The 24,355-nt window shown below is 36.5% G+C and overlaps 1 protein-coding gene across 3 annotated transcripts in view; it reads right to left on the bottom strand.

Moving 5' to 3' along the window:
* Positions 1–24,355, bottom strand: part of FIGN (fidgetin, microtubule severing factor) — a 105,535-nt gene that overhangs the window by 61,286 nt on the left and 19,894 nt on the right. Inside the window, exon 1 of one of the 3 annotated variants that reach the window (XM_064661041.1) lies at positions 4,846–5,649. The exons of the other annotated variants lie outside the window; for them this stretch is intronic. Coding sequence (XP_064517111.1) covers positions 4,846–4,864 — 19 coding nt within the window. The 5' untranslated portion in view covers positions 4,865–5,649. Of the gene's footprint in view, positions 1–4,845; positions 5,650–24,355 lie in introns of those variants that run through there. 3 annotated transcript variants of the gene reach the window in all.

Genomic DNA, 24,355 nt, shown 5'->3' with positions numbered 1-24,355 from the left:
TTGGATTTATAATGCTAATTATCAAGGTCATCACAGATTTGTGTGATATTTTAGGTTTTCTCTCTGCTTTTCTATTAACCTGAGAAATAGAAGTGTTCTTCCTAAAATTATTATTTTAAAACCCTAGAATATCTTAGAACTATACTAGAGACCTGCCCAGACTTACTCTCTTCAACAGCCCCCCCCTTAATTTTCAGAGGTTACAAGAATCAACTGCTACAGTTTTTACATTGTGAGATTAAGCTGCTCTTCCTCATAAGTAATATGTTCCTCCATTGCAACATATACTTTCTTAAGTATTAGTATCATCTTTGGGAAACACCCATACTTGTTTTCCTATTCATTAAGGTTTTGGTAAAAAAAATTAGGTAATTCTCAGGCCATAACAGAGATCCTTAAAAAAACCCAGATCTTAGCCTGTTTCTAGTGAAGTAGATTCTGACAGGGAAACCTTGATATACAACCCTTTTCCCTGCTATTTATTGGTGATGGATGTCCCATTCCAAAACACTTTTGTCGCAAGACCAAGAGAATTCTGGCCATTTGTGCACCATTCAAACCCTCCCAGTTCCCTTCAGGCTGGCAAGGAAAATGGGTATCAGAGGTATTGAGATTAGGACAGAGGGGAGATCTTTTGAAAAACAAACTGCAAAAAAACCCATCTCAGAAGTATGTTGAATTAAATCTATCATGTGCACATACTTGGTACTAAACCTGGCAATTCTTCATGCCCACATTTTCTCAGATAATTTCACTTAAGGTCTACAGAATCAGTGATAGGTAGATCATCTAATTAAAGCAAAGATCTTTGGGTGAAGCTAAGCCAGCAAAATAACTTTGCTGCTACTGTGGTGGGCTACCACTAGGGAAAGACAGAAACTAATGAAAACTTTCCCTCACATGCCAAGATTGTCACTGGACTACTGACACAATGATGATAGGCTTACAAGAGGTGATAAGACTACAGACAGATGGTGATATCATGGCATTCACCTTTGTGCTGTCCTTCCTTGTGTCTTTAATATGTCCCTTCAAACAGGTTATCTGCAGGAGTGATGAGGAGTTCTCATTTTGGAGAAAGATACAGAATAAAGTGATCTCATGTGCATGTCAGGTGATGAAGTCTCACTGCATGCACTGTCATACAGGAGTGAGAGGAAGAAGAGTAAAACACTTCCCAAAAATAAACAGAGCAAATATGGTGCCAAATCAACATTCTCTTCCCCAAACCATTAGTAAGAGTGAAATTCTATATCTGCAGGACAAAGGTGCCAGCAAAAGAGAAAGGTAGTCAGGTGTTTTAGATATCAACTGTCTCTGAAGCACAGGATACGCATATCAGCTTTCAGTAAATTCAGTTGAAAGTGGCTACGAAGTTATTCCAGAATTTGAAGAACGCTGTTCTCTACACTTGTGCAATAAAGGAAAACAAGTGACATAACTGTTCAAACTGAAACCAGAGAGAAGTGGATTTAGAATTGCTCTTGGATTGAAAGAGGCAACCAGCGCAGTTTAGTGGACATTACTGAAGGTAAGAATTGTTTGATGGAAAGGATGAATACTTACGGAAGCTAATAGACTTTTAAAATTAGAAAGAATTCAAATTATTACAAGAAATATTACAAGGAGCATTGACCAGAACAGTACAGAAATTTCAAGCTGGAATTTAACAAAAACACCTCTTGGAGTTGTACCTCTTTTGACAACTATCATGTGGAAATACATGGGTTAACACAGAAGAGAGAAAAGTATCATCATCATCATCATGGTTGGGCTTCACGAAAGAAGATTTGGGGAAGGCTCTACTCACGTTTGTTACAAGCACGCTGGTGGCTAAAGATGAAGGACCACTGCCTCCCTAAGATCATGCTTTATGGTGAACTTGCCACCCGCTGCCGCAAGAGGAGCCCCGAAGATGAGATACAAGGACTCCCTGAAACAACATCTCAGCCTTGGCCATACTGATCAACATAACTCGTCTACTCTGGCCTCCAATCGGTAGGTCTGGAGACACACCATCTATAACGCTGCTGATGCCTTTGAGAAAGCACGCAGGATCACTCTTGAGGAGAAAAGACAACGCAGAAAGAACTGTGTCTTGCAGAATTTACCACCTAAGGAGTCCTTCTGCTGTGCCTTTTGCAACTGGACGTGCCTATCTTGTGTTGGCCTCTTTAGCCTCTTTAGAGAAAAGCAACAACTGCATCATTTTGCAGACAATCAGCAAAACCTACAGAGCACATATGGTAGGGACAAAGAAATAAATGACAGTAGTACCACTATCAAAGAAGAATTATTCACAGAAGCCATAAATTTCTTCATAAAAGAATAACTTTTTTTTGGCACTATCTTCAACCAGACAACTTGGATGATATAAAAGACACAAACATTTTTTTTTTGGAGGGTAATGATATTCTGAACTGGAGTGGGGTGAAAAGCCAGAGAGCATGGCCAGGAAGTTCCGAGCAAGAACCAGTACTTTCAAAGGATAAAGCTAAGCAAACCTGTTACATTCTAGAAAGCAGAAACAACAAATCTAGACAAGAAGTTAACTGGAAAAGCTGATTTCATGGTGAGGCTATCACTGACAGGCTCTATCAGACATACAACAGTACACTGATGCTATGGAACAAGCTCTGGAATGAGAGACACATGTAAAGAACTGATGATTTACACCCGAGAAAAGCGTTTCTAATGAAAATCTTGGACAAGGCAATTGGTATTTCATTTCTTTGCTAGTATTTGCATCAGAAACTCTTAATATTTTCTATGGGTGTATGAGTGAGAATATTACTGATACAATGATCCTACAATGGTCTTCTAAACATAGAAGTAATAAAGCTAAAACTTACCTACTGAATAAGTCTTTACAACATTTTGGTATTGAAAAGAACCCAGCATTGACAAAAATGGATCTTAAGCTGTCTTTTGCTAGAAATGCTCAGCAAACTTTCCTTCCTTCCAAGGTAGATATAAGTTTTTCCTCTTCCAGCAATCAGTGGACCATCTGCAAGCTGAGGTCGAAGCTCGAAAAGCTTTAGCAGTTGTAGACATTGTCGAGAACATGGGACAAAATTTAATTGCTAAAGCTTTTGTTCAGAATGAAACACACTTACTGGAGTGCCCACTCTCCATATCACCAAGGAGGGAATGTTTAGTTCAAGATGGGACTGTGTTTAAATATACAGAATTTCTAAAGAATTTCAGAATGCACATCTAAGTATGCATGAAAATTATTCAGGGGCTGAAAAAATATCTCAGATAAGGGCCAGAAATACCCTGAAGTGGTCTAAAATGAAAGGCCAGAAATGGAATCTTCGGAGTTGTCCCATATGCCAAAAACCACAATGAATAAGTCAACACACGCAGTATAAAATATTGACACTGCAGCTCTAAGTAGGATAGATTTGTTTACATTGGTTGGAAAAAAAATACACTTTTTTTAGATTAATATTCTCATTCTGCTGAGCCAGCAGCTCCTAATAAAATGACATCTAAGCATGTGATGGTGTATAAGCAGTATTTGTACTAGATACAGCACAGCTGACAGTAATATCTGATAAAGAAAAACTTATTAAGCAAAAGTATAAGTTGCTGTAAGTAATGGAATTATTTAAAAGTTTTATCCTCAAAACTAATTAATTTAATAACAATAATAATGCAGATACTGAAAAGAGCATCTAGTTAGATTCCAATTCATGTTATAACACAGCAGTATCACTACTTTCCTTAATCCATGCAGGTAACTTGTGGCAATTTTTAAAGTGCTACCAGAAAACACACAGAAAGAAACTAATAGATAATGTATATATGATATTAATAACATTTGGGGTTCCTTCCCACTGCCACTGCATATAATGCTGTCTGTGTGTTCACAGTGGGAAACATTAGCTGAAAGCCTTAAAGAATGTAAACGATCATCCTGGAATTGCTGGGTACTGTAAGATGGGAGGAATAGAGAACCCTATTTCAGTTTCAGAGACCTAAAGAGACCTTGGGTAAATAACAATAATGCAATATTTAGACAAGTGAACATCCAAACACAATCCAGTAAAAGCAAATGGGCTTTCTGGCTTTGATTAATACTGGATTCAACTTCCCAAATCTAAGTAACAGTGTGAAACATTTCAAAGTCTAACTGGATTAAGTAATAAAATCATTATTAGGCTGGTTGTGTATGACTTGAAATTGTTTTGAATTCTAACTTGCTTTTTTAGCAGAATGGTTACAGAACCTTGAAGAGAAATGGCATTGTGGATTGAACGTCCAAGTTCCCAAATCTCATATGAAAGAACCACAAGGAGCACCATAAAATCTCTTCCACTTCAAGAAGGAACTGTCAGATAAGGTGTAATTTTTGAAAGCATCCTAAGAAACCAACTGGTATGTGATAAAGTCATTTTCCAGACTGCTGTGCACTCTTCATCCATGGTCAAGGATGTGGCATTGGACTCTGCCTCCTGTCAGAGGAAGAACACTCCTAAAATTGTAATTTACACTCATTCAGAAATGAAATGCAGGGTTTATTACTCAAGAGCCTGGCAGCTGAACAGCAATATGCGAGATCTACCCTGTGAACAGTATGTACTGTAGGCAGAATTGTTAGAATGAAGGAAGACTAAAGATAAAGCCAAGAACTCCTGGTGAGATCTATCAGATGCTTATTAGCACAAGAGATTTCAAAAGCTACATGACAGAAGGGATAAAACATCTGAAAATAATCTCAGATAGTGTACAGTCAAGGGGAAGACACAGAAATATCAGTGCTGTGTGTGAATATAAGCTAAACATTTGTAAAAGCAGTCTGCAGAACAACTGATGTAAAAAGAAGACAAAAGTACTGACCTATTTCACAGCTCTTCATGTTCCGACTACCTCATACAAGCTTTAAGGCTAACAGTTCATCTTCATCCTCTTTCATTCAAAATCATCATCCAACTTTCCTTTTCTTCTCATCTGCCAAGAAACCTGCAAGGCGGTCATTAATGTAATGCAATGTGGAAAAGCAGTTGAATGAAACAGTGTCACTGCATTCCAGTATGGTGGAAATTTCTTCCAAGAATCTCTGTCAAGTCACCTTTGATATTTATAGTAGGTTTGCAGCTCCATCCCCCCAGTTAGCAAACTTCTGTGCATATCTACTGAAGAAGAAAGAAAGAAAAGAAAAATGCCTTTGCCTCAGGATAAATGAAAAGCGATTTCAATTATGGTTGTTCTTGACAATGTGTGGTGTGATAGGAACTTGCTGAAGACCAAGTCTCCGGCAAGATACATGGGGAGAGAGACCTTTGAGCATAACTATAGTTTTGTTAGGATGTTAATTAAAATCCATATTGATCCACAGAGAAAAGTATACAAGAGAAAATTGGTATATACTATGTCCGGTGCTGGAAAGTCATTCATAAGAGTACTCAGGCTCCACAGGAAACACAGTGGTATCACTGACACAATAAAGGGCCCTAAAACTAAATAAGGTACATGGCCATCACAGTACTATGCTCCCTTGAAAGACAAGATGGGGAGCTATGATTCTATTCTAACTCAATGGCATCAAGGAGACAGTAGATAAAAAATGGGACATGAACTATATGTTTATAAAGACTTTAAAGGAGAAATGACTTAAGCAAAATTCTTTCAGGGAGTATTCAATAAAAGCAATATGCCAACAACTTTGTCTAAAACCTCCTGCATGAAATTGTCAAAATCAGACATATTTAACTTATGTTGCTTCTTTTTCCTTTTTATATCACATATCACTGCAAATATTGATACCTTTCAATAACACACTATAAACTATTTTACTCTCTGCTGGAGGTTACACAGTAAGTACCTTTTTTAAAACAAAACATAACCCATCCCAATGTTTAATGAGAAGATGGCAAATTTCTGTGTCACAGGGATACAGACTTTGGCATGAATGTAAAGATTTTTCTCAGTTTAACTAGAAAGTTAACTACAAGTTAACTTATATATAATGCACAGAATTTGCATGATTTTCCCTTCTTTGAACAGCTGGAAAAGACAGGAGGTTTCAGAGTAATTTTGTTAGGGGATGCTGTTATATAACTATGACTATATACAGCAAAGAATCAAAATGTATGGTAGAAACTGCAAGGATCAAATTGCTAATCCAAAAAATGGATGACCAGAAAATGCAGCATGTATTTACAGTGTTGATTAGGGCAAGAGAATTGAGAACATCCTAAAACACATGGAGCCCAACAGTGCAATATACCCAACCAATATTTATTGCTGCCTCTGTAGAAGCAATTTCCATTTTGATGCGTTCTCTCACACATGATGTTTTGAAACAGTTAAGTAACATGAAAAATACAGGTTCAAGATTATATCTGTCACAGATGAAAATACAGCATTTATGCAGCATTACATAATAAAGCTACTGGTTTATGGACCCAAGGTCCTCTCGGGACTGTCATAAATTTAAATGTTGTCATATGTGATAGATTTTTACATTTGCATATGGGAATTAAAAAGAACCCACATTAATAACCAAAACAAACAAAACATAGTTATTGAGTCTAAAGGGCCGAGGAAATTCAACAGTGACATTTGGTTGTGGTAAAGGTCACTTATTAATTCACAAAACCTGCCTGGAAAGTCACCTATCTTAGCCAACATTTTATAAAGAAATCAAGGAGTCTGTCAAAACCACCTAATTCCGGGGGAGGGAGTTGCCAATACTGAAGGTAGATCTGCATTTGTTCTGTACTTAAAAGATGGCAGAACTGTGGGGAGGGAAAAAACTAGTGACAGTTCTTTGCAAACTTATTTTAAAAACCAGGAATGAATTAATTCCCTCAAACTGTTTACTTAACCAGTATGACTAGCTACTAATTTCTACATTTCTAGCGTGCTAATGTAAGTGAGCATATTGACACTTATTTTTGCTACATAAAATATCAGTTTTGTGCAGATAATCAATGCTAAGCATGGAGCTCCACAAATTTATGGAATTCAACAAATTTAGGGAAGAAATTACATGACATGGCATCTGCAGTAATAGATGACTGGACTGATGATCTTAAAGGTCTTGTTTTCCAAAACTATTACATATAAATTAGATACCAAGTTTCACTATTACCTTAATCAAGTTTTGGCCATGAATATTTAGAGTTGAAACATTAATGCATTTTCTCACCACATTATCCAGCCTATTAAATGATAAATTCTGCTCAAGTCCTGCACACCACTATAGCTATCCCTCTCTCTCTTATGCTTTAACCTAACAGCACAATTAGTCCAACCAAATACTAATGTTCAGAATTTTGCTAGAGTTCTTCTACCCTTAGGTATCACAGAATGTAAAAAATTACATCACCTTCACACGTCTTAGCAGATAAGCACTATGTATTTTCTACCATATATAAAAATTAGCATGCAAAGATATTGCTACAAAAAGCTGTATCTAACCCAACATTCTGATATAGCTAAATAAATTTGTAGACATATAACATAAACAAGTATAAATGTACACATAGCTATCCACATCTGTATTTATTGCCACGTGATTTTGGAATAGCACATTTGACAAATGCAGTACACAAAAAGATAGAGGCAAAGGCTCCATTATTTACTAATAGTATGTACTTTTTTTTAGAACACTTCATAAGGTCCTGATTTAACCTATCTGACAATGCTATAGAACTGGAAAATACAGACTAATTTCTAAGGCACAGGAAGTAAAGTAAATAAAAAAAGAAAAATACAAAAGAGCACAAAACCCCAGGCCTCCCAGTTTTTAATAGTGAACTTAAATCCATTGAAAAGCTACTGGTCTTATTTTGGAGTATTACCTTCAGTTCTTGACTACTTTTTTGTGGAAATCTTTCCATCCTCCCACCCCAAGAGAAAAAAAATATATTCAACTAAGGAAACCACCTGTGCTTGTCAATAGCCTTGCCTGACAAAAAATAGGTCTTGCGATAGATGAGATACATACACAGAAAACCATTCAACATTTGAGAAAGGTGACTAAATTCACCAGCCTAGTGTCAATTTTTACTTCCTAGGTTTATTTTTTGAAGTTTGGGTTGTTTTTTTTTAAGGCTATTCATGATATATTAGAAATGCCTGTCTTATATTAATGTTGTGCCCTCTGACATCCACTCAGTGAAAGATAAAAAGATGGCATTAAGTTTTAGCAGTGTAGTGAAATGTTGCGTGGTGCAAGGTGACCTAGTCTCATTTAACAGATTACCAAAATATAATCAAATAAAACTTATGATCTTTACACTGGCAAAAACAGTGCAGTAAGAGAAAAAATGTGATTTTAAAAACTTAAAAGACCAATTGAAATGAATCACATATATTTGTACAATGTGAGTCCTCTGCAGCTACCCAGTCCTTGTAAGAGCCTCCACATTAAGAGCAAATTTTAGTACAGGCAGGTTCAGCTTTCCATAAAATTTTTTCCTGCTACTATATCTAACTCAAAGCAAATGTCCCAAACTCAATTAAGCTGTTTGATTACACTAAAAGTAGTCCTTGCTGTTCATCTTAGTATCAGTATCTCCTGTCAGATAACTCATAGTTCACAGGGAACACATTGTCTAACTGCATTAATCCACAGCTGGGGTTAAAAAATAGGAAAAGAAAACTCATACCAGTCTGATGATGTGTATGCAATTCAATTATACCATGATAAACTGCCTTGGGTTAAGATTACCAATAGCAAACTTTAGGAAACAGATTTTGTAAAACAGATCTAGACTTAATTGATACAATTCCTCTCAGATTGTTTTTGATTGTTACCCTATTTTTGTACACCCTTCTCTAATGTGTTTTCTGATAGCTACTGACAAACTTGAGATATTTTCATTATGGACTTCAGCTGTAATCCACTATGGCAATTCCTCCATTTCTAAACCCTCACATTTAGTCCTTCAAATCCCTTCACTGAGAGCTGCCTCACCTGCCACTCTGATTGCAATGCCTCCCAGGCCCTCATCAGCTCACCTCATCTATCCACTGTCACACAAACTTGGGCTCGATTTGTTGAAATGGAGGAAACTTCTTCTAGGGTTGAATGATGTAATTTGGGGCTGAAACTAAGTAAAGTTTTCTGGTTTGGATAGAGCATTAGATGAAATTCTGTCACACAAATCCTGAAAAATAAACCAAAACAAAACTAGGAATTCATGCCTGCATTTTGCATAGAACGACTCCTTTCAAAATAATTTTGAAGTGTTTTAAATTAATCAGAGGGGATCTGAAAAAGTTCAAGCAAGATTAAATGAAAAATTTCTAGTTTTTTGTTTCTAATTTTTAATATCTTTTGCAAAGAAGATAAGGCAATAACTAAATGTCCCACAGAGTTACTCAATTACTTGCATATTTATTATTTATATAGTTATTCCCTAACAGTGAAACTATTCTTTAGCACATAAATTTATGTTATTTCCAGGACAGACATTGAATCTAGAAGAGCTAAGTTCCTTCATCACCTTTGTTTGCAAAAAATGCACAAGAAAGCCAAGAAAACAAAAACCCATTGAAAGCAAGTTTGTTAAAAAAATCTTTCTTTTGGAAAAATTAAAACTGATAAATAAATGTACCAAAATATAATAAATGTTTATTACTTGGTTTTAAAATGCTAATTCGGTAGTGCTGCTTGCACTTTCTGCTGAAACCCAATCTTTAGATCTCATGAAATGATGGTGCAGTACAGAACACAAGTATTACAGCAACACTGGAAAAGAAGTTCAAGATTGCAAGATGTTCACAGTGCCACTTTTTTAATTCTAGAATTTTACTCAATAGAAATAGTCAAATTAAGGCAGTACAAACCTAAAAAAAATTAGTTTTGCCCTGTATTTATACCCATATAGAAGAGGAAAAAAGGATGAAAGTAAGCACAAACATCCACAACTTCAAAAGTGTTCTAGAAATACATCAGGAGATCTCTGCCCAGATTCATGCCACAAAACACAGGGCTTAAGAGTGAAAGTAAAAAAAAAAACCTCTGCATAATATAGCAGCAATAAAAATCCCTTACCAATTATTCTACTGTCTTCTCAAAATAGGAATAGTGTCTCTTATGCCCTACTTTTATCATTTCCTTTGCCCCATGTTAAAACACCAGTGTAATTATCCTTTATAAAGGTTGACTGAGGTCCCTGAGTAAATCTGCTCAGGGTGATTATTTAGTTGGCTTTTTTATTTGTGGAATTTAGGCAACAATGTTTCAATTTCTTTGTCAAAATAACTGCTTGATCTGCTTTAGTATTTTTACAATTGTTAAAAAATAGCATTTTCTAGTAAACAGACGGAGAGTAAGGTTAAATACTCCAATTACTTTTAAGAAGAGTGAAGCATAAAAGTTGTGCAAAGCAGTTCCTAATTTTGATGTATTTGAATCCAATTCTCAATATTTAATGATTGCAGTATACCTGGAAATGTAAATCACAGTATCATGATATTAGGGAACATTCTTTGAAATTTCCACAATGCATTTAAGTGCTACTGAAGATGTTTTGTTTCACATTAGTAGTTTTACACATAATTTCATTATTTCACAGTCTAAGGACTTTCAAAGCACTGGAAATGACACAAAAACTTCCATTTTAAGAAGAGAGATTTCAACTTGACTAAAAGGAAGGTTTGCAGTGCTGAAAACTTGGCTGCTTTTTCCTAACTACATGACCTGGCCTAACATGTGAAAAAAAAACCCAAAAGCAAAAACAAAACACAAATAAACCCTAACCCAACCAACCAAAAAAAAGCCTCCCCAAGTACTCTACACCAGAGATGTTGAAAGGGAATTATTAATATAGCTACACTCCATCTAGAGGAGTATCTCACTTAAAAAAAGTTGAAACTTCTTCATGTACTTAAAACCATACTTAAATATGGCTTTCCTGAATGAGGCTTTTATTGTATAAAACAAAGATTGTTACTAAAAAGCTATCCTGTGAACGATGAAAAGCAATTTAAATGATACAAAAGCAACTTAAACTTAGGGTAGTTTCTTCCAGTCAGACATTTGTTCTAGTTCTCTCTCCAAAAACTATTGACTTAGCAGAGGTACAACTCATAATAAAACTGCACTCGCCACCTCTGTGCCTCCTGACATCAACCACAATGACCACCACCATTAGAGAGCAAAAGCCAAAGAGCAGTCTGATGACAGAGCAAGGATGATGCAGAGGTGAACCTCAGAAGATGCAGATGACCACAGCATCCCACAGCCACTCTCCTGCAGCCCCAGAACCTGGGTCCCTGTCAAGCACCCCATGAGCAGGACCACGGGGCCTTTTAGATGAGAGGCAACCATTGCAAAACCTTTGCCTACATTCCTCAGCTGTTCCTAACTGCCATAAAACATTGCTAGGATACAGCAGCTCTCTCTCTTTCCACCACACTAGTTCTACTTTGTGAGCCTGTCAAAAAAAAAAAAAAAACAAAAACACCCCACTCTTTTTTTTTCCAGAGAAAAAAGTCTACCATTCTCTTATCTCTGTCTTAAATACAGTATTTCCTTCTGGCAGAACATTTCTGGAGGTACCATAAGTAAGAATCTTCCCACTGACTGATTCCATGAAGACTGTGTCTTGGAAGGCTCTACTTTTATAATTATTTCCTTTTTAAAACTTTCTAATTCAGTACCCACAGCAGTATATATATTCCTATGAAAAACTCTGTATAAATTTACTGGAAATTACAATTTTAAGACATTTCCAATCTATGAAATTTGACAGGGGAAAAATATTACTTCTATAGAAGTTGATAGTGATTAAAAAAACTACAGAAGGATTATCACTGCCTATTAAGTGTGATAGTTCAAGCCATTTCTATGGAATCCTTTCTTATTTTATTCCTATTAGATCCATTAGCATATAGCTAACATTAGCTAATAGCTAACAATTGTACACAGAGTAAAAAAAAAGGCTCTCCCTGAATCTGCTTCAATGGCTAGACATTATGGCAATCAGTTAAAACATTCTTATTTCTCATTCAATGGCTTTACACAGTGCAAACAGTTACATCCCTTTGGAAACTAAACATCCTGCTGAGCACTGCAGTGCCTATGGCAGTGTGGGTGCAAAGGGCTTCTGCCTCAGTGTCTGCAGCTCCTGCATAGCTGCACACTTACGGCATCCAGACTCTACCATTCACTACTGACCTCTGCCAAGAGACAGACAGACAGGTCTTCAGTCTAAGCTCCCGTGATTCTTCTTACTGTCATCATTCTTGCAAACGTGCTTTTTTATTTCAGATATATCTTCCTACCTCACCCTCCAGATTCCTGGTCAGATCACCAACTGTTTAGGTACCTGAAATGGCTGATGGGCCTCAACTGCCCAGTGCTTTAGTGAGCAGTCTACCAGGGCTGCTTTGTGGCAGCTGCAATGCTACACAAGAACTCAGATAACTTGTTTAGACCCAGTTTATCTTCTTCCAGGGCAATAAATTACTTTTTTTCTTTTTATTTTGTATTCTTTTATGGAAGACAATTTTTCCACATTAGAAACTGGTTTGCAGTATTTTGTGGTCACTTACTAGTTTGTAAACCATTATTTAACATCAAACATTTTGTCATAAGATCGTGCAAAGGCTTTCCTTGCTGCACAATGACAGCCAATGTTCTCTCTTAATGAAAAAGATAGAGGCTTGGTTTAGTTGTATGTTAATTTTTTCCTCTAATTTTCATTTCTGTGAATACTGCCATAACACAGGAGTTACACTTAATGTTCATCTACGTGTTGGTAAAACTACACAAAGTTACATGGCAAGCCTGTAATTCTTAATGCATCAAATTTGCTACTTTAGTGGTTGTTCATCCGGTATGATTTCTTAATGGATTCTTTATAAAAGAACTAGATTGTAATTAATTGCAGTCTATGATTATGTACATGAAAAGGATTGGTTTGAACCTTTACCCTTGACATACACCAAGGTGAAAGAAAAGATACAGGTTACAGCTTAACAGTTTTACTTAGATAAATCGTGACATTTCTTAATAGAACCAAACAATTCTGTTTTGTTCAGCCAACTCTTTCTTCTTTTTTTTTTTTCCTTAAACTGTGTCAAGCAGGTATCAGAATTGAGATGGACTCATTTTATCAAAGGAAATATGTGTGCTCAGCACCTTACTTTGCATGTAATAGTTTTGCACATTGAAAAAAATCGACAGGTTGCAATTGTTAAAGAGCCTTCAAATATTTATTTAGATTGGGTATCAACCTTTATCATAATTCTCTTTTCTTCCTCCCTTCTTACTAACCTTCAGCTCCTCAGAGCAGGCTGAAATGTCATGTAGTTAGTCTGTCCATGGGAGAGTTTTCCAGAATATAGAAAAATCAAAACCAAAAGCCACTCTGCTGTTGTTTATTTGGCTCTGTTTGTATGCAGAGGGAATTTCTACAGAGCATTTTCATGCATATTCTCCTATCAAAAGTGTTCTCTATGAACAATATTAAACTAGTAGCTAGTTTTTTAAATCTCTGAGAATAAAGAACCAGCATAGTTAAAGACAGAGAACTTGAGTTCTAATTCTTCAGTCTTGTCACGTCTTCACAGGAGGGCTGTTTTGAACTTGTCAAACTAAGTCTTGGAACAAGGGACTTGGAAAACAATGGGTACTCCTTATCATGACACCAGTTTTCCCAGTTTTTCAGGTGAGATGATCTGGAGTCCTGCGGACAGATTTGCAACAGGTTCTACCAGAGGATATGAAAATTCTTCAGAAGCCTAGATCCAGTTTAAAAGAAAGTTGGTGTTATTGTCATCACACTGCTACTGTCCAAACAGAAAACAATTTCAAATACAATAATAAATCCTTTCTGGCTTGTCCCCACTACCTTTTCAAAATTTAACTCTTTTACAAATTCACCCTGGAGCTTCAGTAATCCTATCTGACTACCACAAGAGTCACTGATTGCTAGATCACAGTGCTACTCAAGCAACTTTTTTCAGCCTCTATTTTAGCACCTGAAAAATAGGGCAAGACTTTTGGAAATGTGTGTATAAATACCTGAATTTGAATGACTGACATTTTTATATTGCCTTGTGTCTATCAGCTGTTTTATGAAAAGAACAGTTTTATTGGAAGGTACAACTACAGCACAGCCTGAGGTGTAATTTCTATAGTTTAATCAGTGAACTTACTTAGCATCGCACGGTTCCGTTCTCCTGGCTCTGTACGCCAAAATTGTTCATCTCTACAGAATCATTCAGCTAAACTTATTTCATCATAGTGGGAATATTAAAAAATAACTAGGCTTGCTGTGCCTATTTATCAGAACCTGAAACACTGTGAATATTGAAGTTTCAATTTATTGCTGTGCTGGTCCTGTTTTAAGAGTAAAACTGAAAAGCATATTGTTGACAAAACAACTCATAACTGCTTTGAATGCTATATCAGAGCCTGTGAACATACATCAGTGTATTCATTCCCATCTAGCAGGAGACAATCAGAAACAGATCATGAGCAGATCCCAAGAAAAAACAGAAAGGAATTTGGATTTACCATTTATTATTTAAAATGTGCACTCCACAACTGACAAATTAAAGGAGAGCTTTACGAGCATCCGGAGAGAAAGGAACAGGAGCTCAGCAGCAACTGTGCCAGCCCCATACGGCACCATTTGCAATATGGTCCTGAGCTGCCCATGCAGTGCTCCATTTGTGGAGCTGGACACAAACCAACTCCTGCAGCTCAGGACAGAGGATGGAATAAAAGGAGTCCTGGTACCCTGCAAAACCTGCATGTAGCCCCCAGAGCCAGTAGTCTACGCAAGAGAGTACTGGAGCAGGAAGCTGTGAGGGAGCCCATAAGCCCATAAGAAGTGCCCTCAAGGAAATTTTGGCTTGCCTAGAGGGGTGGAGGAATCACCCCCAACCAGGCTGGAGGAAAAGCACACTGGCCCCTTTCACTGGCTCCTCTTATGCCACAGCTGTAGTTTTCAAAGAAGATTGTAAAAAAACATCAAGAGAACTCTATCTGCTGTTTTCATCTCTGTTGGTTTTAACAGCATTCTCTTCACACATGCTCTCACAGAGAAGTGGGGCATCCAGTACAGAGACCCAAATCTCATTTATGGACTTTGTGTGCTATAACTATAAAGAGCACAGGTGAAACCAAAATCTGCATTCAAAGACAGTAACAAAAAAGCTAAGTAAAACATCTGATCCACATTGACACCAAAATTGAAGCGAATTAACAGCAAAAAACTCACGACTGTCAGCAATCTTCACTGAAAATATGACAGCTAAGAATCTTGCTATGATATATTAAGTAATCATTGTAGTACATAACAAAAACAAGCATTTGAATTTATTTTTTTTTTGGTGCTGAAGTATGAAGAACAAAGCCAGAATCAAGTATCCCAGACCCAAAACTTGCTCAAAACTATGTCCCTAACTTTGCTGAAAAAGGGTCTTCCACTTAAACACACAGGTCTGCCTACATATTTAGAGCTAAGCACATGCACGCTTACGGGTGGGATCAAGGCTTTAATCCTTCTTGAGGGCTCAGTAATAAAGTGGGGATAACCATGCTTACCTACATTGTAGGGTGTTGTCAAAATTAATGCTCACGGAGTCGTCAGTAGGTGAAAATCATTATAGATCCCATCCTGCAATTGCTAATGCATGGGCTGCCTGCTGCACACACACTGAGCCCTGCAAAAGCTAATTGAGTCCTCTGAAGGTGCAGCAGTTTGCTCAGGCCCCATCAATAAACTGTTAAGAGTTTAAAAAATAAAACAAAACCCCACTATACTAAATGTGAACACAGCACAATTTTCGAATGATCCTGCAGACCAGAGCCTCTGGGGCTAAGCATGGCACAGAAAAAGCATTCATAACAGAATACAATACTGGGAGGTGTGTATATATATATATATGGATATAAAAACACAGCTATTAAGCCAGCTATTCAGTATGACTCTGTGTGTACACACTCCCAAACACACATTCCCAGGCAAACACAAACCTAAGTGCATACAGCACCTGAGCTTCAATAAATCAATGATTGTATGCAAACAGATGAAAATATAGACACAGAACTGATGCATATTACTACTTCTATCCTTTCCTGAACTTAACTCCCATTTGGAAGACAAGGCTGGAAAAAAAAATTATATTTGATTGTTCACTTTGAAGAATGTAAATGAAATCAAGAAAAGATCTGAGCCAAACTGGTTTGCTCATCAATATATCCCACAAAACCAATTTAACTGATGTCAAATTCAAATAATTCATCTGACGTCACGCAGGAGAAGCCAACCATGAACACCTCACAAATTATTATTTTGATCCAATTGTTAGAACAGAATTACAGCAAAAACTGCACTTTCTACAGCTGTTAAAGCAGTGACCCTGGCAGAGCATGCTTTTGTGCTGAACTTTTTATATCACCAAGCCTATTAATCAGGTGGCAGTTCAAACAGATGCACTTTATATAGTTGACCCTGGCCAGTGCTTTAATTACTTGGTATTAAATGGTAATTAAGACTTTTCACATTGAGGTTTAATCCAAAAAAATTTAGTGTAAAATCTGGTAATTTAATAAGGGGTTGTGTTCTTTACTGTGCTTCAGCCTGGACACTGAGGATGCAGCAATTTACTATTGACAAGCACTAAAGGAGCAGGTCATTTCACAAGTATAGTGTGGACAAAGGTGAACCGGGCAACTGATGAAATCTGTGGCCAAGGCGAAATAGCAATCTCTGAGCCAAATGGTAATAAAGTTACTGAAATGAAGCAGTGTAGCTTCTGAAGTGAACTGTCATAAGGAGGATACAGGCTTCAGGATGGCTTGGCCAAAGTAATTAAAACTTTATTCCCTGAGAGCCAATCAAGATGGCTAGCCCTACCTCTCATTTCACATGCTGCACCTGAAAAGCAAAAATAGGTGTGCAGCCAGCAACAAACACCAGCATAGCTAGCATTCTGTGAAACAGCGTCAAGCTCTCAGAAAGTATTTACAAAATTTGCAGTAAGTGAAGCAAAATAAGAATCATGCATTAGTGTTCTTTTACACGTTACTGAAATATATCTCTAGATTTTCTACGACATGCAAAAACCAAGTAGAAATGCAGACAAATATCACTGTCCAAAATTCCCTGCTAAATCAAAGACAATTACTTCCCTCAATAGCTATTAAAGGCAGATAGTTTAATCATTGGAGAAGCAATCTAGTGCATAGGAGTCCAGAGATGTAGGCTTAACTCACGGCTCTGCTACTGACCTGCTATATGACCTTGGGCAAGTCTCTTCACATTTCAGCGCCTCTTTGTGTCCCTATTAACCTTTGTGCGTCTCAGCTATTTAGAATGTAACCCCTCTGACGCAGAACAGTCTCTCACTACATGTTTTTACAATACCCGCACAACAAGGTCACCATCTTGGTTGAGACCTCTAAGTGCTACAGTAATCCAAATAAATAAGAACAATATATTCAATTATTCAGAATCCCACTTACATTTATTCAATTTTCCCCATAACATCTGGATAGCTGAGACATCACCACAGATTAGAATTTGCATCCCACATCCTTTTAATTTTAATGTCTTACCTGCTGTTTCTGTAATTGAAATTTGTATTGATTTTCATAAAGTGAAGAACACCTAACTCACTGCCTAAAACACAAACAATAGAATAAGTCATTGGTATCCAAGTTATTCAGAACACATAGGAAATAAATCATTTGTCTGAAAGGAGAAACAAGAAGGTCCACCCAGTATAAAGTTTGACCCAGCAAAGCACTTAAGCATGTCCTTAAGTTTAAGCACGAGTAGTCCCACTGAAACTCTTAAAGTAAGCTTAAATAAGGAACCAGAGCTTTTCAGAGTTAAGGGAATATTCTGTAAAAGATTTGAAACAATTATAACACAAACATGAATATAAGTATGTTAATACACATATTGTGAAACAAAGCAATATGAACAGATCCTCAAAGAAGTGAGCAAAAATATGGCTTCCTTTAAAAACTGGTGATTAAACAATGGATGTTCCTTGATACTAACAAAGCTCCCCAACAATCACACATCCTACCTTCATTTGCAACTCAAAGTGCGTTTCAAATACTTGCATTTTCTTTCTCTATTTTAACTGTACTTTGAAAGCATGTAGATGCAGGAAAAATTTAACACAGATATTACTGTCTGTAACATGCTTTCTACAAAAATATTTTTGTCATGGTACATTTTTCACAAATTCTGTCTGTATTTTTAGGAAATACCCAAACTGAGATAAATGAAGAAAAATATAGGCTACAAGCAGAACCTAGAAATAAGACAAAAAAGAAGAAAAAGTAAGAATTGTACATCAAGGATTTTATCTAATTTATTTATGTAGAAGCTTGAAGCCAACAAATATAAAATATCATAAAGATTTGGTTACTTAAACAAGTGTGTACAATGGAATGCATAATAACAGGAATCATTCTTCTGTTCTTGATACAAATATAGATACTTGAGTATGGTCACCTTCATTTCATGCTTTTTAATTCTGATTCTTTGGAAACAAAAGTAAACACAAAATAAGAAAACATTAAACACTCCCAACTGGAAATTGTTAGAAAAGCACCAGCAGCAGAGAAGAATTGTAATTAAAAATGTACTGACCCACAAAGGAAGCAATGAACAACCATTTTGGGAGTGCAACTTTTGTAAATCAGCTAAAATCCTACCTAAAGAAAGGACTCAAGCCTATGCAGATATTGATATATGAAAAACATGCCATGAATGACAGTATAATAAGAACCATCACTAGAAATAAAATTAAAAAAAGAAAGTAAAAGAAAAAACCACATGTGGCTTAATAGTCACCTTTTGAAGAAAACTGAGAGCTCTAGAAAAAATAGAAGTCTGCTGTCTTCCCTAGCCTCATAAATTTTTACTGTCCAAACTCCAGCTTGGGGTACATCATTTTTATTTTTCACACAAGAAATCTTGCTCATAAGTATGGCATGAAGGCAGAATGAGACAATGGTAAAATTGTTGAGGAGGTTGGAATCTGCACAACTCATTACTACTGTAAAGGGATTATTAACTGAAAAAATATCACATAAACCATTTCTCTTGAATATGTAAAGTTTGTAGCAATCATAAATGCTAGGGAAAAACAAGAAAAAAGACATCAAGAACCCATGCAATAAAAGGAATGTCCTTAAAAATCTCTTCTCCTCCTGGGAATTTAAATATAGTGAAAATTTGGAAGACGTAGTTTCTTTACCAAGGAGCTCAGTTACCGTAACTGATACACATTGCCAGTCTTAGAATTCCAATTGTGTTTAATACAGTTTCATGTTGCATCAAAGTACAAAATCAATACCATTTGTCCAGCAAACAGGAAAAATAGAATCTATAAACTGCTCTTATTGAGTAATTAAACACCTATTATTGTCATGAGTGGTGAAACAATGAATTTGATAAGACAAATTTTTGTGAGAAAACACTGCAGTGATTAATACCTCCCTATGTATTAAATAAAAATGACTGCCTTTTGTGCAGTACTGCTGGCAGAAGAACAGGAATGAGAGAAGTAGTTGCCAGTGCCACAATAACAGGCTAACCTTGAACTGAACTCCTTTCCTCAAGAAATTAAATGCTGTAGCAGGACTTTAAATCCCTCCACTTAGAGCTCATTTGTGTTTCGTGTAACCTGCAGTTCCTGAAGAGAACTCATTATCTTCAAAAGGAGAATCCTTTTATAATTTCTTTACAAATGTGTATATTGTTTCTGCAAAAAGTATTTCATATCAGAAAAGGGATAAGAGTATTAACAGTGTAAGCAAGGCAAAAAGGCTTGTATCATTAAGAAACCATTTCTGCTTCCTGGGAATTCAAACACCAGCCATAGTGGTATGGGAAAATGAATGAGAATGAGGTTAAAGAAAATGTACCTTTACAGCAAAATTTTAATCTGTTAGATTGATGCTAAACTGCCTTGGTCTTTCTGCTGCTATATGCTGTATTTCTATGTATAGACCTCCCTCCCCCAATGCCCCTCCTGTATCTTTGGCTTCCTATTTTTCTTTTCACTTAGAATGATGCACTAGGAACAACTATAGAGTACAAAAGATGAATCTATGGATGTGACACTTGTAAAGGGTAACCCTATTTCACAAGTGAGATGGGACAAAAAAGAAAGAAAAAAAGGCCACAGAAGCAATAACTGCTCACTGAATTACCATTAAATTGTAAGATTTACAATCCAATGTACAGTAAGTGCATATCTAATGGAGTTTGTCCTCTAAAAGAATATAAAGTAGATCTTTGCAGCATATGATGTATGCAGGTTATTTTTTTTATTTATTTAGTTTCTTTTTTTAAAAAAAAAAGACACATAGAAAACAGATGTGCACATAAATTCCAGATTTTTTATACATATTAAAACTAAGCCAAAGTCAACATTAAAATATGATAAATGTGGTATGATTAGTATGATCTGGCTTTGTATTCTCAAAACATGCTCACATTCTACAAAGAGAGATAAAAGATGACTTTAACACAACCAGTCAATATTGCTTTCAAAGATATCATTGGTAAAAGCAGATCACAAATTTAGTTTATTGCTCTGATCTACTGGAATTCAATGAAATGACTTTTTGTAAGGGGTGGCAAAGCAGCTGCTGACCATTTCCAAAATATTCTAAACAAAATATCTTCACAGGAGTTTCAGATCACTTTATTTACTACAGCCTTAAATCACACCCAATATTTATTTCAATATAATGAATGTAAAATTAATAAGGCTCATGCACAGCACTATTATTTGTAACATTTTTGTGATTAATTTCATTACTCTTACTCATATGAGCATAACTGTTGAGTGATGTAAGTTTAGAAATCAGCAAGGCATGTCAAACAATTATTTAAAAAGGAATAAACTTTTACATGAAATACCAGGCATATTCCCATTATGCTATATTACAAGGGTATCAATAATCACATGTTTTATAGGATGACTCTGGAAAATTCCAGCCTATAATAAAATCCAAAACTATCAAATAGACAAAGGGACTTTTGGGTGGGTAAGCCATTCAAACAGCAGCAAGGCATATAGTGTCCTAGTCTATTAATTCAAATTGAGTTTTATTTTTCTTAGCTAAAAACTTTGAGTTTCTACATTTCCACAAATGGCATTAAAACTTTCACTCTCCTACGTAAATGGAAGTTTGCCTACCACACAAATTTTCCCGTTATGTGGCTTTTATTTCAGAGGATTAAAAAGCAACGCAGAAGATCAGCAACGATAGCCTTGTTCTCTTCAACCTTAGTGAATCAAGTTCACTGGAGGTGAAGCAGTGGAATTATCAGTACAAGTGGCTGTGTCATCAAAGCTTTCTGAGAGGTAGTGTATGGAAATGCCTAAACAAACAGAAGCTTAAAAGCTGTCTGTATACGAAAGGGCTTTCCCAAGGCTTTTCATTAAAACAATTCCAATTGCAGCTTCACGATGCAGCATTATATTATGTGAGAAATATAAAATCTTGACATTTTTCTAAATGTGAATGGGTTAAAGAACCTCTCCACGCTACAGTGAGCCTGAGAATTTCCAGCAGCTGATGAAGACCAGTTGACCACCTGATACTTTTTCAGCAGGGTGATAAAATTAAAGGATTGCTTTGATTTGCTTGAAGGATTACTTTCTATAGTTAATTGTTTAAAGTGCACAGTCTTACGAAAGGGAAAAATATCAAGAAGGTTAATGTAGAGTGAGCTAATTGCAAGCTGATTACATTGTACAAAGCAAGAGATATTACCTGTGTTACATACCATCACAAGGACCAGCCTATTCTACCCTGCTGCTGCAGCAGACCAGCTGATTTGCTAACAAAGTGGTCAGCTCGGGCACTTGCACAGCATCTCAGTAGGTCCACAGGCAACTGCTTCCCATGCAGAGAATCTCAAGCTTCATTTTCCAATCTGATTACACGGCTCCTTATTCCAGCAGCCTTAAACCTTCATGGCAGTTTACCAACATTTTCATCACTTTTTCTTTTACAAATCAAAAGAACTGATAAGCTCTCAGGTAGCCGGGATTTCATAGTCGATGGCTGGCAGGCAGCCAGCTTCCCTCACAGCACAACTGTTTCATGCCACAATGCAAAAAGCACGCTGAATTTAACAGATAGCACAAAACTATTAGAATTCTGCAGTACATACAAGCAAGCAGCATGTTTCTGTCTTTACAGATGTTAACAGTTCTGTTTAGTCACATTTATAACATGTCTAGACTCAAAGAGACAGGTTTAAAAAAAAAAAAGAAAAGAAAAAACCAGAACAAATGAAGACACAGCACCAACACTAAGTCAGTCACACTACAAAGTGTGCACTCAAGTTACTTCAGTGCAGTGCTGCCAAATTACCAGGAATTAGAGAAAACGCTAAAACCATTTGCTAAAAAACTTAAATTAAGAAAAATAAAACCAAACTTTTACATCAAATGAAGCTCCTTGACATAAACTGAAACATTATTTTAACAGTAAAACAAATGCAAAAAGGGATACTTATGTATTTTTGGCATGTGAAATGCTTACATAAAGCATTAAAATAGACACAAGGTATACCTGGGTTTACTTATTCTGTGGCTCAAAAATACCACTTGAATGATGAAAGAACAAAAATATGATTCCTACTGGTAAATGTAAAATAACTTTATAAAATGCTTATTCTGATGTATATCATATAATCTGAGGTACACAGGAAGACTTATAAATATATACATGTAAATTTATATATATATATATATAAAGAAAATAACAGAATGCAGAATGACAATTCTAGAAAAATATTATCCTAGAAATCTTAAGGATTCCAACAGAAAGAAATCCAACAAAAAAAAGCAAGAGAGAAGGAAACTTCCTTATTTTTGGTTAAAGAAAAAAATCATTATTAAACCAACAAGTTTTTACATATTGCTACTGAGGCTTGCTCTCCTTTTCCAAGAAATTGGTTATCCATGTATTATTTGCATAATGCCCAAAACAGCCTTCATGGAGCTAACCTAGCACAAAGTTAATAGCATAGAAAAAAATTCCCCCATGCCCCCTCCAAACAAAACATTTTTTTTTTTTAAATCAAGTGGATCAAACTGAAATCCAAAGAAATACAACCCATAAAGTATTCTTAAGAAATGCAATTTTGCATATCACCACTTTTATCTATCTATGTGGAAGGTAAGACATTAAGTTATGGAAGGGGGGAAAAAAAAGTACAACTAAGCTGGTGCAATGGCTCGGTACTCCAGATCACCAGTGCATTGACCCTCTGTATCTCTGAGTCATTAGCTGGAATCCCAGCTCTGCCTTCAGGAGTAGGGATTTGAACTCGCACACCGATGCGGTGCGATTCGGGATCTTGAGCGTGCCAGACAGAGGGGTCATTCTCCTTGGTGCGGAGGAGGCCGCCGGCCCCCGGGGAGGGCAGGGCTGCATGAGTGACTGTCGCCCGGCACAGGCAGTGGACATGCTGCTGACTCAGGCAGGGACACTGACAGGCACCGCTGCTTCTCCCCATCACTCCTGGACGGAATGGTTTTAGGCCACTCGTGCTGACAGGTACATGCAAAATTCAGGGAGAAATTACCCACATCTCCTTACTTGTCTCTGTGCATGTGCACACGTGTATTTGTATATATGGATCTCTGTGTACAGTTATACAAATGTTTACATGTATTTATGGAGACATAACGAAACAGGCTAAACCGGCTTCTGCAGCCATAGGTAGTACTCAGCACTGCCAAAATGTTACTACACCAATTCTTCTCCTTAATACAGCTACAATGTACACATTTATGTAGACACAGAAGCTACATATGTATATCCCACACCAATCACATACATGCATGCAATACTGCATGCAATTACCATTACCTTTAAAAAAACGGTCTCTAATTTACATAGAAATTTCCTCCCTGATAAAATACAAAACACATTTTAATCAGCTTCTAATACCAACACATTATTCCCATGAATGATTCCTAGTAAACTGTTTATTACAACTGTAAGGTTAGAGAGGGTCTGCTGCTTGCAGAGGCAGGTTGTGGGGTTGCCTTTTTTCTCCCACCCCCCTCCTTTTTTTTCCCTTCTGATTTATTGGATGGTGAGCAAACCCACTTAAACTATAGTTGTCCGTATGAATCACTAATTTTCATGTTTCTAATTAAAATGTAAACAGTGTAATGAAGACATCAAGTTTTTAGGTAAATGTCTCTTCCAGTGCCACTTGGGGTATGGTAATTACTGAAGCAGATCTATGGATGCTCCCGAATCCTCTACAAGTCCAGATTAAAAGCATTACTGCTAAACCTTGCTTTTTACACCAGGGAATTGTGTTCTCTAACCTATTCCCAGTTTGCTTACAGATGCATATCTGTACAAGCC

This window comes from Pseudopipra pipra, chromosome 7 (genome assembly GCF_036250125.1).
Source record: "Pseudopipra pipra isolate bDixPip1 chromosome 7, bDixPip1.hap1, whole genome shotgun sequence".
NCBI classification, from domain to species: Eukaryota; Metazoa; Chordata; class Aves; order Passeriformes; family Pipridae; genus Pseudopipra; species Pseudopipra pipra.
This window is presented reverse-complemented; position numbering and strand designations above follow the sequence as displayed.